Source organism: Oncorhynchus masou, chromosome 6 (assembly GCF_036934945.1).
Source record: "Oncorhynchus masou masou isolate Uvic2021 chromosome 6, UVic_Omas_1.1, whole genome shotgun sequence".
In the NCBI taxonomy this organism is placed as follows: Eukaryota; Metazoa; Chordata; class Actinopteri; order Salmoniformes; family Salmonidae; genus Oncorhynchus; species Oncorhynchus masou.
The window spans coordinates 14037600-14056797 of NC_088217.1; the positions used below are offsets into that span (position 1 = coordinate 14037600).

A 19198-nucleotide genomic window follows, 5' to 3' on the forward strand; every position below is an offset into this window, starting at 1 on the left:
TTAAAGTATGACAATTAACAATTAGATCAAAAGAAACTAGTAACACAATAAAATAACAATAATGAAGCTTTATACAGGCTATATACAAGGAGTACTGAGTCAGTGTACTGGGGTGTGAGGTAGTTGGGGTGATTGAATGAGGTAATATGTACAAATACAGTTGAAGTCGGAAGTTTACATTCACCTTAGCCAACTACATTTAAACTAAGTTTTCAACAATTCCTGACATTTTAATCCCAGTAAAAATTCCCTGTTTTAGGTCAGTTAGGTTCACCACTTAAGTTTAAGAATATGTAATGTCAGAATAATAGTAGAGAGAATGATTTATTTCAGCTTTCATTTCTTTCGTCACATTCCCAGTGGGTCAGAAGTTTACATATACTCAATTAGTATTTGGTAGCATTGCCTCTGAATTGTTTAACTTGTGTCAAACATTTCGGGTAGCCTTCCACAAGCTTCCCACAATAAGTTGGGTGAATTTTGGCCCATTCCTCCTGACAGAGCTGGTGTAACTGAGTCAGGTTTGTATGCCTCCTTGCTCGCACACGCTTTTTCAGTTCTGCCCACAATCTTTCTATAGGATTGAGGTCAGGGCTTTGTGATGGCCACTCAAATACCTTGACTTTGTTGTCCTTAAGCCATTTTGCCACAACTTTGGAAGTATGCTTGGGGTCATTGTCCATTTGGAAGACCCATTTGCGACCAAGCTTTAACTCCTAATTTTCCCTACCCATCTATTTTGTGAAGTGCACCAGTCCCTCCAGCAGCAAAGCACCCCCACAACATGATGGTGCCACCCCCATGCTTCACGGTTGTGATGGTGTTCTTCGGCTTGCAAGCCTCCCCCTTTTTCCTCCTAACATAACGATGGTCATTATGGCCAAACAGTTCTATTTTTGTTTCATCAGACCAGAGGACATTTCTACAAAAAGTACAAACTTTGTCTTCATGTGCAGTTGCAAACCGTAGTCTGGCTTTTTTATGGCGGTTTTGGAGCAGTGGCTTCTTCCTTGCTGTGCAGCCTTTCAGGTTATGTCGATATAGGACATGTTTTACTGTGGATATAGATACTTTTGTACCTGTTTCCTCCAGCATCTTCACAAGGTCCTTTGCTGTTGTTCTGGGTTTGATTTGCACTTTTCGCACCAAATTACATTAATCTCCGGGAGACAGAACGTGTCTCCTTCCTGAGCGGTATGACGGCTGCATGGTCCCAATGTGTTTATACTTGCGTACTATTGTTTGTATAGATATACTTGCGTACTATTGTTTGTACAGATTAAGGTGGTGCCTTCAGGCGTTTGGAAATTGCTCCCAAGGATGAACCAGACTTGTGGAGGTCTACAATTGTTTTTGTGGAGGTCTTTGCTGATTTCTTTTGATTTTCCCATTATGTCAAGCGAAGAGGCACTGAGTTTGAAGGTAAGCCTTGAAATACATCCACAGGTACACCTCCAATTGACTCAAATTATGTAAATCAGAAGCTTCTAAAGCCATGACATCATTTTCTGGAATTTTCCAAGCTGTTTAAAGGCACAGTCGACTTAGTGTATGTAAACTTCTGACCCACTGGAATTGTGATACAGTGAATTATAAGTGAAATAATCTGTCTGTAAACAATTGTTAGAAAAATAGATGTCCTAACTGGCATGCAAAAACTATAGTTTGTTTTAACCAGAAATTTGTGGAGTGGTTGAAAAACGAGTTTTAATGACTCCAACCTAAGTGTATGTAAACCTCTGACTTCAACTGTCGATAGGGAGAAAAGCAGAAAAGTAGAAGCTGTTCCGGAGCCTTTGAACTGTGAAGCCCAATATGTGATCATTTGTAATATTCTGTGTATTTTCTTTGTGTTTAATATTGATCATGTTCCCTCCGTCAGGACTTCTCAGGGTACTACAACAAGTGTTTAAATGTGATCATGTTCCCTCTGTCAGGACTTCTCAGGGTACGACAACAAGTGTTTAAATGTGATCATGTTCCCTCCATCAGGACTTCTCAGGGTACTACAACAAGTGTTTAAATGTGATCATGTTCCCTCTGTCAGGACTTCTCAGGGTACGACAACAAGTGTTTAAATGCGATCATGTTCCCCGTCTGTCAGGACTTCTCAGGGTACTACAACAAGTGTTTAAATGTGATCATGTTCCCTCCGTCAGGACTTCTCAGGGTACTACAACAAGTGTTTAAATGTGATCATGTTCCCTCCGTCAGGACTTCTCAGGGTACTACAACAAGTGTTTAAATGTGATCATGTTCCCTCCGTCAGGACTTCTCAGGGTACTACAACAAGTGTTTAAATGTGATCATGTTCCCTCCGTCAGGACTTCTCAGGGTGCCAACAAGTGTTTAAATGTGATCATGTTCCCTCCGTCAGGACTTCTCCAGGGTACTACAACAAGTGTTTAAATGTGATCATGTTCCCTCCGTCAGGACTTCTCAGGGTACTACAACAAGTGTTTAAATGTGATCATGTTCCCTCCGTCAGGACTTCTCAGGGTGTCTTAAATGTGATCATGTTCCCTCCGTCAGGACCTACTCCAACATTGTATTACTCATCACTACAACAGCCCGTACCTCAGCCCTAGTGCCATCACCACGTCCATACCTTATCAGCATCCAGAACACCCCGCTGTGGTGCCCAATCACAGCCCAGAGTCTCAAACAGGTACAGACGATTGCTCCCCATTCCCTTTGTCTTATCATCCTCTTAACATTGTATTATCATCCTCTTAACATTATATTATCATCCTCTTAACATTGTATTATCGTCCTCTTAACATTGTATTATCGTCCTCTTAACATTGTATTATCATCCTCTTAACATTGTATTATCATCCTCTTAACATTGTATTATCATCCTCTTAACATTGTATTATCATCCTCTTAGCATTCAATTATCATCCTCTTAACATTGTATTATCGTCCTCTTAACATTGTATTATCATCCTCTTAACATTCTATTATCATCCTCTTAACATTGTATTATCATCCTCTTAACATTCTATTATCATCCTCTTAACATTCTATTATCATCCTCTTAACATTCTATTATCATCCTCTTAACATTCTATTATCATCCTCTTAACATTGTATTATCATCCTCTTAACATTGTATTATCATCCTCTTAACATTCTATTATCATCCTCTTAACACTGTATTATCATCCTCTTAACATTCTATTATCATCCTCTTAACACTGTATTATCATCCTCTTAACATTCTATTATCATCCTCTTAACATTCTATTATCATCCTCTTAACATTGTATTTATCTTAGTGTCGTGTTGTTTGGTGTTTTAGACCTTTTCATTGATGTGATGTGTGTGTGTATATGTGCGTGTGTGTGTGTCTGTGTGTGTGTGTGTGTGTGTGTGTGCGTGTGTGTGTGTTCCAGGAGAGTACCACCCCCCCCCTAGCCCCCCCACCCCAGGGAAAGAGCCGGAGGCGGTGCCAGCCAGACGGAGCTCAGACGGGAAACTGAGGGGCAGGAAAAGAGTCAGTGACCCACAGCCCCCCCTGGACTCAGATATAGAGGTAATGTTACAGCCCCCCTGGACTCAGATATAGAGGTAATGTTACAGCCCCCTGGACTCAGATATAGAGGTAATGTTACAGCCCCCTGGACTCAGATATAGACTCAGATATAGAGGTAATGTTACAGCCCCCCTGGACTCAGATATAGAGGTAATGTTACAGCCCCCTCAGATATAGAGGTAATGTTACAGCCCCCCTGGACTCAGATATAGAGGTAATGTTACAGCCCCCTCAGATGGACTCAGATATAGAGGTAATGTTACAGCCCCCTGGACTCAGATATAGAGGTAATGTTACAGCCCCTGGACTCAGACTCCAGATATAGAGGTAATGTTACAGCCCCCCTGGACTCAGATATAGAGGTAATGTTACAGCCCCCTGGACTCAGATATAGAGGTAATGTTACAGCCCCCTCAGGACTCAGATCAGATATGAGGTAATGTTACAGCCCCCTGGACTCAGATATAGAGGTAATGTTACACTCCATGGACTCAGATATAGAGGTAATGTTACAGGACTCCCCCCCTGGACTCAGATATAGAGGTAATGTTACAGCCCCCTCAGATATAGAGGTACTGGACTCAGATATAGAGGTAATGTTACCTCCATGGACTCAGATATAGAGGTAATGTTACAGCCCCCTGGACTCAGATATAGAGGTAATGTTACAGCCCCCCCTGGACTCAGATATAGAGGTAATGTTACAGCCCCCTGGACTCAGATATAGAGGTAATGTTACAGCCCCCTCAGATATAGACAGCCCCATGGACTCAGATATAGAGGTAATGTTACAGCCCCCTGGACTCAGATATAGAGGTAATGTTACACTCCATGGACTCAGATATAGAGGTAATGTTACAGCCCCCTGGACTCAGATATAGAGGTAATGTTACACTCCATGGACTCAGATATAGAGGTAATGTTACAGCCCCCTGGACTCAGATATAGAGGTAATGTTACAGCCCCCTGGACTCAGATATAGAGGTAATGTTACAGCCCCCTGGACCAGATATAGGACTCAGATATAGAGGTAATGTTACACTCCATGGACTCAGATATAGAGGTAATGCTTACAGCCCCCTGGACTCAGATATAGAGGTAATGTTACAGCCCTCTGGACTCAGATATAGAGGTAATGTTACAGCTCCCCTGGACTCCAGCCCCCTGGACTCAGATATAGAGGTAATGTTACAGCCCCCCCCCTGGACTCAGATATAGAGGTAATGTTACAGCCCCCTGGACTCAGATATAGAGGTAATGTTACAGCCCCCTGGACTCAGATATAGAGGTAATGTTACAGCCCCCTGGACTCAGATATAGAGGTAATGTTACAGCCCATGGACTCAGATATAGGAATGTTACAGCCCCCCTGGACTCAGATATAGAGGTAATGTTACAGCCCCCTGGACTCAGATATAGAGGTAATGTTACAGCCCCCTGGACTCAGATATAGAGGTAATGTTACAGCCCCCTGGACTCAGATATAGAGGTAATGTTACAGCCCCCATGGACTCAGATATAGAGGTAATGTTACAGCCCCCTGGACTCAGATATAGAGGTAATGTTACAGGACTCCAGCCCCCCTGGACTCAGATATAGAGGTAATGTTACAGCCCCATGGACTCAGATATAGAGGTAATGTTACAGCCCCTGGACTCAGATATAGACTCATGACTATAGAGGTAATGTTACAGCCCCCTGGACTCAGATATAGAGGTAATGTTACAGCCCCCTCAGGACTCACTCAGATATAGAGGTAATGTTACAGCCCCCTGGACTCAGATATAGAGGTAATGTTACAGCCCCCTGGACTCAGATATAGAGGTAATGTTACTGCCCCCGGGACTCAGATATAGAGGTAATGTTACAGCCCCCTGGACCAGATATAGAGGTAATGTTACAGCCCCCCTGGACTCAGATATAGAGGTAATGTTACAGCCCCCTGGACTCAGATATAGAGGTAATGTTACAGCCCCCCTGGACTCAGATATAGAGGTAATGTTACAGCCCATGGACTCAGATATAGAGGTAATGTTACAGCCCCCCTGGACTCAGATATAGAGGTAATGTTACACTCCATGGACTCAGATATAGAGGTAATGTTACACTCCATGGACTCAGATATAGAGGTAATGTTACAGCCCCATGGACTCAGATATAGAGGTAATGTTACATGGACTCCAGCCCCCCTGGACTCAGATATAGAGGTAATGTTACAGCCCCCTGGACTCAGATATAGAGGTAATGTTACACTCCATGGACTCAGATATAGAGGTAATGTTACAGCCCCCTGGACTCAGATATAGAGGTAATGTTACAGCCCCCCCTGGACTCAGATATAGAGGTAATGTTACAGCCCCCTGGACTCAGATATAGAGGTAATGTTACAGCCCCCTGGACTCAGATATAGAGGTAATGTTACAGCTCCCCTCAGATGGACTCAGATATAGGTAATGTTACAGCCCCCTAACTCAGATATAGTGTTACACACTCAGATATAGATGGACTCAGATATAGAGGTAATGTTAGCCCCCTGGACTCAGATATAGAGGTAATGTTACAGCCCCATGGACTCAGATATAGAGGTAATGTTACAGCCCCCTGGACTCAGATATAGAGGTAATGTTACAGCCCCTGACAGATATAGAGGTAATGTTACTGCCCCCTGGACTCAGATATAGAGGTAATGTTACAGCCCCTGGACTCAGATATAGAGGTAATGTTACAGCCCCCTGGACTCAGATATAGAGGTAATGTTACAGCCCCCTGGACTCAGATATAGAGGTAATGTTACACCCCTCCATGGACTCAGATATAATGAGGTAATGTTACAGCCCCCTGGACTCAGATATAGAGGTAATATTACAGCCCCCCTGGACTCAGATATAGAGGTTATGTTACAGCCCCCTGGACTCAGATATAGAGGTAATGTTACAGCCCCCTGGACTCAGATATAGAGGTAATGTTACAGCTCCAGGACTCAGATATAGAGGTAATGTTACAGCCCCCCTGGACTCAGATATACTCAGACTAGATATAGAGTAATGTTACAGCCCCCTCAGATGGACTCAGATATAGAGGTAATGTTACCTCCATGGACTCAGATATAGAGGTAATGTTACACCCCTCAGATGGACTCTCAGATATAGAGGTAATGTTACACTCCATGGACTCAGATATAGTTACAGCCCCCTGGACTCAGACTCAGATATAGAGGTAATGTTACAGCCCCCTGGACTCAGATATAGAGGTAATGTTACAGCCCCCCCTGGACTCAGATATAGAGGTAATGTTACAGCCCCCCTGGACTCAGATATAGAGGTAATGTTACAGCCCCCTGGACTCAGATATAGAGGTAATGTTACAGCCCCCTGGACTCTCAGATATAGAGGTAATGTTACAGCCCCCCCCTGGACTCAGATATAGAGGTAATGTTACAGCCCCCTGGACTCAGATATAGAGGTAATGTTACAGCCCCCTGGACTCAGATATAGAGGTAATGTTACAGCCCCCCCTGGACTCAGATATAGAGGTAATGTTACAGCCCCCACTGGACTCAGATATAGAGTTACAGCCCCCTAATGTTAATGTTACAGCCCCCCATGGACTCAGATATAGAGGTAATGTTACAGCCCCCTGGACTCAGATATAGAGGTAATGTTACACTCCATGGACTCAGATATAGAGGTAATGTTACACTCCATGGACTCAGATATAGAGGTAATGTTACAGCCCCCTGGACTCAGATATAGAGGTAATGTTACAGCCCCCTGGACTCAGATATAGAGGTAATGTTACAGCCCCCCTGGACTCAGATATAGAGGTAATGTTACAGCCCCCTGGACTCAGATATAGAGGTAATGTTACAGCCCCCCCGGACTCAGATATAGAGGTAATGTTACCCCCTGGACTCAGATATAGAGGTAATGTTACAGCTCCTCAGATATAGAGGTAATGTTGCAGCCCCCTGGACTCAGATATAGAGGTAATGTTACAGCCCCCTGGACTCAGATATAGAGGTAATGTTACACCCCCATGGACTCAGATATAGAGGTAATGTTACAGCCCCCTGGACTCAGATATAGAGGTAATGTTACAGCCCCCCCTGGACTCAGATATAGAGGTAATGTTACACTCCATGGACTCAGATATAGAGGTAATGTTACAGCCCCCCTGGACTCAGATATAGAGGTAATGTTACACTCCATGGACTCAGATATAGAGGTAATGTTACACTCCATGGACTCAGATATAGAGGTAATGTTACATGGACTCAGATATATAATGTTACAGTGGACTCAGATATAGAGGTAATGTTGCAGCCCCTGGACTCAGATATAGAGGTAATGTTACACTGGACTCAGATATAGAGGTAATGTTACAGCCCCCTGGACTCAGATATAGAGGTAATGTTACAGCCGCCTGGACTCAGATATAGAGGTAATGTTACAGCTCCCCCCCTGGACTCAGATATAGAGGTAATGTTACAGCCCCCTGGACTCAGATATAGAGGTAATGTTACAGCCCCCTGGACTCAGATATAGAGGTAATGTTACAGCCCCCTGGACTCAGATATAGAGGTAATGTTACAGGACTCAGATATAGAGGTAATGTTACCCATGGACTCAGATATAGAGGTAATGTTACAGCCCCTCCATGGACTCAGATATAGAGGTAATGTTACAGCCCCCCCCCTGGACTCAGATATAGAGGTAATGTTACAGCCCCCTGGACTCCCCCCTGGACTCAGATATACTCAGAGGTAATGTTACAGCCCCCTGGACTCAGATATAGAGGTAATGTTACAGCCCTCTGGACTCAGATATAGAGGTTATGTTCCAGTCCCCTTGACTCAGATATAGAGGTAATGTTACAGCCCCCTGGACTCAGATATAGAGGTAATGTTACAGCCCCTGGACTCAGATATAGAGGTAATGTTACAGCCCCCTGGACTCAGATATAGAGGTAATGTTACAGCCCCCTGGACTCAGATATAGAGGTAATGTTACAGCCCCCTGGACTCAGATATAGAGGTAATGTTACAGCCCCCTGGACTCAGATATAGAGGTAATGTCAGATATAGAGGTAATGTTACAGCCCCCTGGACTCAGATATAGAGGTAATGTTGGACTCAGATATAGAGGTAATGTTACAGCTCCATGGACTCAGATATAGAGGTAATGTTACCCCCCTGGACTCAGATATAGAGGTAATGTTACAGCCCCCTGGACTCAGATATAGAGGTAATGTTACAGCCCCCAGCCCCCCTGGACTCAGATGGACTCAGATATAGAGGTAATGTTACAGCCCCCTGGACTCAGATATAGAGGTAATGTTACAGCCCCTGACTCAGATATAGAGGTAATGTTACAGCCCCCTGGACTCAGATATAGAGGTAATGTTACAGCCCCCTGGACTCAGATATAGAGGTAATGTTACACTCCATGGACTCAGATATAGAGGTAATGTTACAGCCCCCTGGACTCAGATATAGAGGTAATGTTACAGCCCCCTGGACTCAGATATAGAGGTAATGTTACAGCCCCCTGGACTCAGATATAGAGGTAATGTTACAGCCCCATGGACTCAGATATAGACTCTCAGATATAGAGGTAATGTTACAGCCCCCCTGGACTCAGATATAGAGGTAATGTTACAGCCCCCTGGACTCAGATATAGAGGTAATGTTACAGGACCAGATATAGAGGTAATGTTACAGCCCCCTGGACTCAGATATAGAGGTAATGTTACAGGACTCCCAGCCCCCTGGACTCAGATATAGAGGTAATGTTACAGCCCCCTGGACTGGACTCTCAGATATAGAGGTAATGTCAGATACAGCCCCCCTGGACTCAGATATAGAGGTAATGTTACAGCCCCCCTGGACTCAGATATAGAGGTAATGTTACAGCCCCCCTGGACTCAGATATAGAGGTAATGTTACACTCCATGGACTCAGATATAGAGGTAATGTTACAGCCCCCTGGACTCAGATATAGAGGTAATGTTACAGCCCCCTGGACTCAGATATAGAGGTAATGTTACAGCCCCCCTGGACTCAGATATAGAGGTAATGTTACAGCCCCCTGGACTCAGATATAGAGGTAATGTTACAGCCCCCTGGACTCAGATATAGAGGTAATGTTACAGCCCCCTGGACTCAGATATAGAGGTAATGTTACAGCCCCCTGGACCTGGACTGTTACAGATATATAGAGTAATGTTACAGCCCCCCTGGACTCAGATATAGAGGTAATGTTACACTCCATGGACTCAGATATAGCCAGCCCCCTGGACTCAGATATAGAGGTAATGTTACAGCCCCCTCAGATGGACTCAGATATAGAGGTACTCAGATATAGAGGTAATGTTAATGTTACAGCCCCCCTGGACTCAGATATAGAGGTAATGTTACAGCCCCCCTGGACTCAGATATAGAGGTAATGTTACAGCTCCATGGACTCAGATATAGAGGTAATGTTACAGATATAGAGGTAGTGTTACAGTCCCCTGGACTCAGATATAGAGGTAATGTTACAGCCCCCTGGACTCAGATATAGAGGTAATGTTACAGCCCCCCACTGGACTCAGATATAGAATGTTACAGCCCCTGGACTCAGATATAGAGGTAATGTTACAGCCCCCCTGGACTCAGATATAGAGGTAATGTTACAGCCCCCTGGACTCAGATATAGAGGTAATGTTACAGCCCTCTGGACTCCACTCAGATGGACTCAGATATAGAGGTAATGTTACAGCCCCCTGGACTCAGATATAGAGGTAATGTTACACTCCATGGACTCAGATATAGAGGTAATGTTACAGCCCCCTGGACTCAGATATAGAGGTAATGTTACAGCCCCCTGGACTCAGATATAGAGGTAATGTTACAGCCCCCTGGACTCAGATATAGAGGTAATGTTACAGCCCCCTGGACTCAGATATAGAGGTAATGTTACAGCCCCCTCAGATATAGACTCAGATATAGAGGTAATGTTACAGCCCCCTGGACTGGACTCAGATATAGACTCAGATATAGTAATGTTACAGCCCCCTGGACTCAGATATAGAGGTAATGTTACACTCCATGGACTCAGATATAGAGGTAATGTTACAGCCCCCTGGACTCAGATATAGAGGTAATGTTACAGCCCCCCCTGGACTCAGATATAGAGGTAATGTTACAGCCCCCTGGACTCAGATATAGAGGTAATGTTACAGCCCCCTGGACTCAGATATAGAGGTAATGTTACAGCCCCCTGGACTCAGATATAGAGGTAATGTTACAGCCCCTCAGATGGACTCAGATATAGAGGTAATGTTACAGCCCCCTGGACTCAGATATAGACTCAGATATAGGTAATGTTACACCCCATGGACTCAGATATAGAGGTAATGTTACAGCCCCCTGGACTCAGATATAGAGGTAATGTTACAGCCCCCCTCAGATATAGAGGTAATGTTACTGGACTCAGATATAGAGGTAATGTTACAGCCCCCTGGACTCAGATATAGAGGTAATGTTACAGCCCCTGGACTCAGATATAGAGGTACAGCCCCTGGACTCAGATATAGAGGTAATGTTACAGCCCCCCCGGACTCAGATATAGAGGTAATGTTACAGCCCCCTGGACTCAGATATAGAGGTAATGTTACAGCCCCCCTGGACTCAGATATAGAGGTAATGTTACAGCCCCCTGGACTCAGATATAGAGGTAATGTTACAGCCCCCTGGACTCAGATATAGAGGTAATGTTACAGCCCCCATGGACTCAGATATAGAGGTAATGTTACAGCCCCCTGGACTCAGATATAGAGGTAATGTTACACTCCATGGACTCAGATATAGAGGTAATGTTACAGCCCCCTGGACTCAGATATAGAGGTAATGTTACACTCCATGGACTCAGATATAGAGGTAATGTTACAGCCCCCTGGACTCAGATATAGAGGTAATGTTACAGCCCCCCTGGACTCAGATATAGAGGTAATGTTACAGCTCCCTGGACTCAGATATAGAGGTAATGTTACAGCCCCTGGACTCAGATATAGAGGTAATGTTACAGCCCCCCCTGGACTCAGATATAGAGGTAATGTTACAGCCCCCTGGACTCAGATATAGAGGTAATGTTACAACCCCCCCGGACTCAGATATAGAAGTAATGTTACACTCCATGGACTCAGATATAGAGGTAATGCTACAGCCCCCTGGACTCAGATATAGAGGTAATGTTACAGCCCTCTGGACTCAGATATAGAGGTTATGTTCCAGTCCCCTTGACTCAGATATAGAGGTAATGTTACAGCCCCCTGGACTCAGATATAGAGGTAATGTTACAGCCCCCTGGACTCAGATATAGAGGTAATGTTACAGCCCCTGGACTCAAATATAGAGGTAATGTTACACTCCATGGACTCAGATATAGAGGTAATGTTACAGCCCCCCTGGACTCAGATATAGAGGTAATGTTACAGCCCCCTGGACTCAGATATAGAGGTAATGTTACAGCCCCCCTGGACTCAGATATAGAGGTAATGTTACAGCCCCCCCTGGACTCAGATATAGAGGTAATGTTACACTCCATGGACTCAGATATAGAGGTAATGTTACAGCCCCATGGACTCAGATATAGAGGTAATGTTACAGCCCCCTGGACTCAGATATAGAGGTAATGTTACACTCCATGGACTCAGATATAGAGGTAATGTTACAGCCCCTGGACTCAGATATAGAGGTAATGTTACAGCCCCCCTGGACTCAGATATAGAGGTAATGTTACAGCCCCCCTGGACTCAGATATAGAGGTAATGTTACAGCCCCCCCTTACACTCCATGGACTCAGATATAGAGGTAATGTTACACTCCATGGACTCAGATATAGAGGTAATGTTACAGCCCCCCTGGACTCAGATATAGAGGTAATGTTACAGCCCCCCTGGACTCAGATATAGAGGTAATGTTACAGCCCCCTGGACTCAGATATAGAGGTAATGTTACAGCCCCCCTGGACTCAGATATAGAGGTAATGTTACAGCCCCCCCTGGACTCAGATATAGAGGTAATGTTACAGCCCCCCCTGGACTCAGATATAGAGGTAATGTTACACTCCATGGAAGTCACACACACAAAACATTAAGGCCAAAGTTTGTTGACAATTGGACAGATGGACAACAGTAGAGTAGTACCTTCACGACTGCACTGAGATCATCAGTTTTACAAACACATTTCCCCAGTTAGTTTTCTTCTGATTAATCAGGCTGTATGTTTAACCCTCACTGTCATTTTCTTCCCAGTGTAGATATGATGTTAATATTCAGCAAATTGTCTTTTGTATTATTTTATTATTGTATTATTTTCCAGCGTGTGTTTGTGTGGGACCTTGACGAGACCATCATCATTTTCCACTCTTTGCTCACAGGGAGCTTCTCCACCCGATTTGGCAAGGTACAAAACAGTCAACATACATTCATGTGACATGGTGAATATTCTCTCTGTATCACTTTTTAGATGAAATAACCCTGAAAGTATTTGCTGGTTTATTGAACTAATCCTTGATGAGATAAACGATGCACTTTCAGTTCGAGGTGAATTCTGACTTCCAGTGAAATGTTGTCTTAGTCACACATTGGAAATTCTGCTCATGTGGAAGTTAGGATTAATTTGTTGAAAAGTAACTCTTTTAGGAGTGTTGTTGTCCTTTGTCCGTTGTCCTTTGCTCTCTCCTACTTTTCACACGCTTGGTGTTTTCCTTCTCTACCCTGTTGTCTCTTTATATAACCCAGTGGACTTGTTTGGCCAACCCACGTCCCACTGTTTGATTGACAGCTGATTCACTTTTACGTAATGGACAGGCAGCTGATGACGGGAACAATAGTAATGTTTCTTTTGGCCGTGATTGTGTTTTGAATTCTCACTGTCCCTCTGCGGTTTGCCGTGATGTAAACAAGGAGCCAGGGAGTGATTAGTGAGAAGAAAATAGAGTAGTGAGAGGAAGAGAGGGTATTGAGAGGAGAAGAGAGTGGAGGAGGGAGGAGAGAAGGTGGAGAGAGTAGTGAGAGGAGAAGAGAGTAGTGAGAGAAGAGAGAGGAGTTAGAGGAGAAGAGAGTAGTGAGAAGAGAGAGAGGAGGAGAGCGGTGGAGAGAATAGTGAGAGGAGGAGAGAGGAGAGTGTAGTGAGAGGAGAAGAGAGAGAGAGAGATGAGAGTAGTTAGAGGAGGAGAGAGTAGTGAGAGGAGGGTGAGAGGAAGCGTGAGTGAGAGTGAGAAGGAGGAGGAGAGTAGCAAGAGAAAAGAGAGAGGATGAGAGTAGTGAGAGGAGGAGAGAGAGGAGACAGTAGTGAGGGGAGAAGAAAGGAGGAAAGGACAAGAGAGTAGTGAGAGAGAAGAGAGAGGAGGAGAAAGGAGGAAAGAGAGGAGGAAAGGAGAAGAGAGTAGTGAGAGAGAAGAGAGAGGAGGAGAGAGTAGTGAGAGGAGAAGAGATTAGTGAGAGGAGGAGAGAGACAAGAGAAGAGAAGAGAGGCGGAGAGAAAGCAGGAGAGGAGAGAGAGTAGTGATAGGAAGAGAGAGAAGAGGAGGAGAGGAGAATATATTAGTGAGAGGAGGAGAGAGAGGAGACAGTAATGAGGGGAGAAGAAAGGAGGAAAGGACAAGAGAGTAGTGAGAGGAGAGAGGAGGAGAGAGTTGTGAAAGGAGAAGAGAGATGAGCTGAGAGAGTAATGAGAGGAGAAGAGAGTAGAGAGAGGAGAATAGAGAGTAGTGAGAGGAGGAGAGGGTAGTGAGAGATGGAGAGAGTAGTGAGATGAGGAGAGAGTAGTGAGAGGAGAAGAGAGAGGAGGAAAGGAAGAGAGAGAGGATGAGACAGTAGTGAGAGGAGAGAGGAGGAGAGAGTTGTGAAAGGAGAAGAGAGATGAGGTGAGAGAGTAATGAGAGGAGAAGAGAGTAGAGAGAGGAGAATAGAGTAGTGAGATGAGGAGAGAGTAGTGAGAGGAGGAGAGAGTAGTGAGATGAGGAAAGAGTAGTGAGAGGAGGAGAGAGTAGTGAAAGGAGAAGAGAGAGGAGGAGAGAGTAGTGAGAGGAGAAGAGAGTAGAGGGAGAGAGGAGAAGAGAGTAGTGAGAGGAGGAGAGAGAGGAGGAAAGGAAGAGAGAGAGGATGAGAGAGTAGTGAGAGGATGAGAGAGTAGTGAGAGGAGGTGAGAGTAGTGAGAGGAAAAGAGAGTAGCGAGAGGATGAGAGAGAGGAGGAAAGGAAGAGAGAAGATGAGAGAGTAGTGAGAGGAGGAGAGAGTAGTGAGAGGAGAAGAGAGTGGTGAAAGGAGAAGAGAGTAGCGAGAGGAGGAGAGAGAGGAGGAAAGGAAGAGAGAGGATGAGAGAGTAGTGAGAGGAGGAGAGAGTAGAGGGGAGAAGAGAATAGTGAGAGGAGGAGAGAGAGGAGGAAAGGAAGGGAGAGGAGGAGAGAGTAGTGAGAGGAGAAGAGAGTAGAGGGAGAGAGGAGAAGAGAATAGTGAGAGGAGGAAAGGAAGAGAGAGGATGAGAGAGTAGTGAGAGGAGGAGAGAGTAGAGGGAGAGAGGAGAAGAGAATAGTGAGAGGAGGAGAGAGAGGAGGAAAGGAAGGGAGAGGAGGGAGTAGTGAGAGGAGGAGAGAGGAGAAGAGAATCGTGAGAGAAGGAGAGAGAGGAGGAAAGGAAGAGAGAGGATGAGAGAGTAGTGAGAGGAGGAGAGAGTAGTGAGAGGAGAATAGAGTAGAGGCAGAGAGGAGAAGAGAGTAGTGAGAGGAGGAGAGAGTAGTGAGAGGAGAAGAGAGAGGAGCAAAGGAAGAGAGAGGATGAGAGAGTAGTGAGAGGAGGAGAGAGTAGAGGGAGAGAGGAGAAGAGAATAGTGAGAGGAGGAGAGAGAGGAGGAAAGAAGAGAATAGTGAGAGGAGGAGAGAGAGGAGGAAAGGAAGAGAGAGGATGAGAGAGTAGTGAGAGGAGGAGAGAGTAGTGAGAGGAGAAGAGAGTAGTGAGAGGAGGAGATAGAGGAGGAAAGGAAGAGAGTGAGAGGATGAGAGAGTAGTGAGAGGAGGAGAGAGTAGTGAGAGGAGAAGAGAGTAGAGGGAGAGAGGATGAGAGAGTAGTGAGAGGAGGAGAGAGAGGAGGAAAGGATGAGAGAGTATTGAGAGGAGGAGAGAGTAGTGAGAGGAGGAGAGAGTAGTGAGAGGAGGAGAGAGTAGTGAGAGGAGGAGAGAGTATTAAGAGGAGGAGAGAGTAGTGAGAGGAGGAGAGAGTAGTGAGAGGAGGAGAGAGTATTGAGAAGAGGAAAGGAAGAGAGAGGAGGAGAGAGTATTGAGAGGAGGAGAGAGTAGTGAGAGGAGGAGAGAGTATTGAGAGGAGGAGAGAGTATTGAGAGGAGGAGAGAGTAGTGAGTGGAGGAGAGAGTATTGAGAGGAGGAGAGAGTATTAGACCTAAGCGTTTCACCATTTTTGCACGACCTTGTTTCTTATTCTTTGTATCGTCGGGGGGAAAGGAGAGGGTGGAAGGTTTGACGTTTGACTGATGTGCCAAATTCCTGATTCCACCCAGCAGCTTCCCAGCTGAAACTTTAATCCGACATGCTCTGACATCAAAACGCAGACATGTAAGATAGGGAAAGAAAGTTGTTGGGGAGGAAGGGGGTGGAGGGGGAAAATGTCTCAAATCTCCAAAAAGATTTTGAGCAAAATTGAGAGTGTATAGTACTAGTGGGATTATGTACAAACCAGGAATTGGTTTTCAATTATGTAGGAGCGAGTTTGAAACGTCTTTCTCACAATAATGCTCACTGTCAGACAACTACCAATGTTTATGTTAGCTCAGGTTTCCCTCTCTTGAAGAAAAAGGACCCCAATTCATCTTCCAAATGTAATGGCGTGTCTAGTCCAGACGGACTATAAATCATTCCCCATGACAGTCATTGTGGTATGACCAAACTCATTGAGGTAAACAAGTGTTGGGCCTTTGTTAAGGCAAGCAAGGCACGCTTGGACCCTGGAAGATGTGGAAAACAAATGGTCTCTCCGAAAGAATGTTTTCACTGCCTTTGAAAAGCCGAGGAGAACTCTCGAGCACGTTAAGATTTTATTCTCTACGTTCGTGATCAGACGGCATCTCATTGACCATACGGCGGCTTCGGCACCTGTGTCGTACTCTTTCTCTCTCTGTCTTAGCATATGCATTTCCTCTCTGCACGAAGACAAAAGTCCCCAAACGGGGGGTGGGATTGGATGTTTTTCTCCTTTCTGACGTGTTCTTGTTCTCTGTGAATTCCTGCCTGTGATTAGCAGGAAGAGTAAAGCTGGAGCTCTTGTGTTTTTCATTTCTACCTCCCTCCGCATTCAAGAAGTATTCAAGAAGCCTTATGCTTAGCAGAGAGGGTGATTACGGATAATTACTCCATTTGAACGAAACACCTCCTCCGTCTCCTTCACCTTCCCTCATTCTCCTCCCGTCCCTCTATTTCTGCCCCCTCGCCTCCTCATTCACAATTGGAGGTGGGAAGAAGGCTGTCATCTTTTCAAACCCTAATCTGACACTCACCTTTGGCTGACGCCTCAGTCTTCCATTTCTGACACACTGCCAAGCTGTTGACGCACCGTCACAGTGCGAATACAGCACACAGCGAGCTGCCCTGTCGGTGCCCAGACACTCCCCACAACAACACTGCACAGGAATGTTTTCTTGCAAACTGCTTCTCTGTTTCTTCTGAGGAAGATATATAATCATTTAGTAAAGTGCCTCTTCTTCATTCCTGAATTCTTAAATAACTGTGTGTCTGTGTATGTGTGACAGAGAGAGAGAGAGAGAGAGAGAGAGAGAGAGAGAGAGAGAGAGAGAGAGAGAGAGAGAGAGAGAGAGAGAGAGAGAGAGAGAGAGAGAGGGAGAGAGAGAGAGAGAGAGAGAGAGAGAGAGAGAGAGAAGGGTGCAGTTTAGTGGAAAGAATGATTGACAGAAATGTAATCAGATTTCCTGCTCAAGAGATAGAACCTGCCCTGTCAATCAGAGAGAAGGACTGCCAGTGTCTTTAGAAGGTTGTTTGGACATAGGGAGAAAATAATGACTGTTAGATAGGCAGACTAAACACGGGCATAATTACATACCAAAGCTCTTATGGCACCTCTGTTAGCTCTATTGATCTGAATGTCCATCTCATTATGTTGAAGCCTTAACCAATATCACTGTTTCACTGACAACATTCATATATATTCATGCAATATACACTGAGTATACAATACATTAGGAACACCTTCCCATGACGTAGGACTGACCAGTTGAATCCAGCAACTCAATAATATGAAGGTGTTCCTAATGTTTTGTATACTCAGTGTATTTACACCATTATGCAAACCATCCTACCTGTGTTAAGCCTAAGAACACAGACATGTATTTTTCCTGAGATGAACAATGACCGGGAAGTACAAGAGACCTCTTAAACACGTGTAAAAAAGTGGTCCATGAAGCAGGAAACCTAACTTCCACTTAAGTCAAATGTTCACCTACAGTAGTTATGCATTGGTGGGAAAGGGCTCTATTCAATCAAATCAAATCAAGTTTATTTGTCACATGCGCCAGATACAACAGGTGTAGTAGACCTTACAGTGAAATGCTGAATACAACAGGTGTAGTAGACCTTACAGTGAAATGCTGAATACACCAAGTGTAGTAGACCTTACAGTGAAATGCTGAATACAACAGGTGTAGTAGACCTTACAGTGAAATGCTGAATACAACAGGTGTAGTAGACCTTACAGTGAAATGCTGAATACAACAGGTGTAGTAGACCATACAGTGAAATGCTGAATACAACAGGTGTAGTAGACCATACAGTGAAATGCTGAATACAACAGGTGTAGTAGACCTTACAGTGAAATGCTGAATACAACAGGTGTAGTAGACCTTACAGTGAAATGCTGAATACAACAGGTGTAGTAGACCATACAGTGAAATGCTGAATACAACAGGTGTAGTAGACCTTACAGTGAAATGCTGAATACAACAGGTGTAGTAGACCTTACAGTGAAATGCTGAATACACCAGGTGTAGTAGACCTTACAGTGAAATGCTTACATACAGGCCCTAACCAACAGTGCAATTTTTAAGTAAAAAATTGGTATATGCTAAACAATATATAAGTAAAGAAATAAAAACAACAGTAAAAAGACAGTGAAAAATAACAGTAGAGAGGCTATAACAGGTAGAGAGGCTATAACAGTAGCGAGGCTATAACAGTAGAGAGGCTATAACAGAGGCTATAACAGCAGCGAGGCTACAACAGTAGCGAGGCTATAACAGTAGCGAGGCTATAACAGTAGCGAGGCTATAACAGTAGCGAGGCTATAACAGTAGAGAGGCTATAACAGTAGCGAGGCTATAACAGTAGCGAGGCTATAACAGTAGCGAGCCTATAACAGTAGCGAGGCTATAACAGCAGCGAGGCTACAACAGTAGCGAGGCTATAACAGTAGAGAGGCTATAACAGTAGCGAGTCCATATACAGGTGGTATCAGTACAGAGTCAATGTGCGGGGGCACCGGTTAGTCGGGCTGATTGAGGTAATATGTACATGTAGGTATAGTTAAAGTGACTATGTATAGATGATAAACAGAGAGTAGCAGCAGCGTAAAAGAACACAATGCAAATAGCCCGGGTAG

At 44.6% G+C, this 19198-nt stretch overlaps 1 protein-coding gene and 1 long non-coding RNA gene across 2 annotated transcripts in view; both read left to right on the forward strand.

The window, feature by feature from the left end:
* The window catches only part of LOC135541251 (eyes absent homolog 2-like), a 69882-nt gene that overhangs the window by 39413 nt on the left and 11271 nt on the right, over nt 1-19198 (forward strand). Inside the window, exons 7-13 of the mRNA XM_064967350.1 lie at nt 1883-2003; nt 2048-2058; nt 2215-2280; nt 2378-2389; nt 2533-2668; nt 3399-3538; nt 12900-12983. Of these exons, the coding sequence (XP_064823422.1) occupies nt 1883-2003; nt 2048-2058; nt 2215-2280; nt 2378-2389; nt 2533-2668; nt 3399-3538; nt 12900-12983 (570 nt within the window). The remainder of the gene's footprint in view (nt 1-1882; nt 2004-2047; nt 2059-2214; nt 2281-2377; nt 2390-2532; nt 2669-3398; nt 3539-12899; nt 12984-19198) is intronic.
* On the forward strand, nt 10589-11536 carry LOC135541000 (uncharacterized). Its single transcript, XR_010455894.1, has 3 exons — nt 10589-10713; nt 11357-11456; nt 11491-11536. It is a non-coding gene; the product is annotated as an uncharacterized LOC135541000 (long non-coding RNA).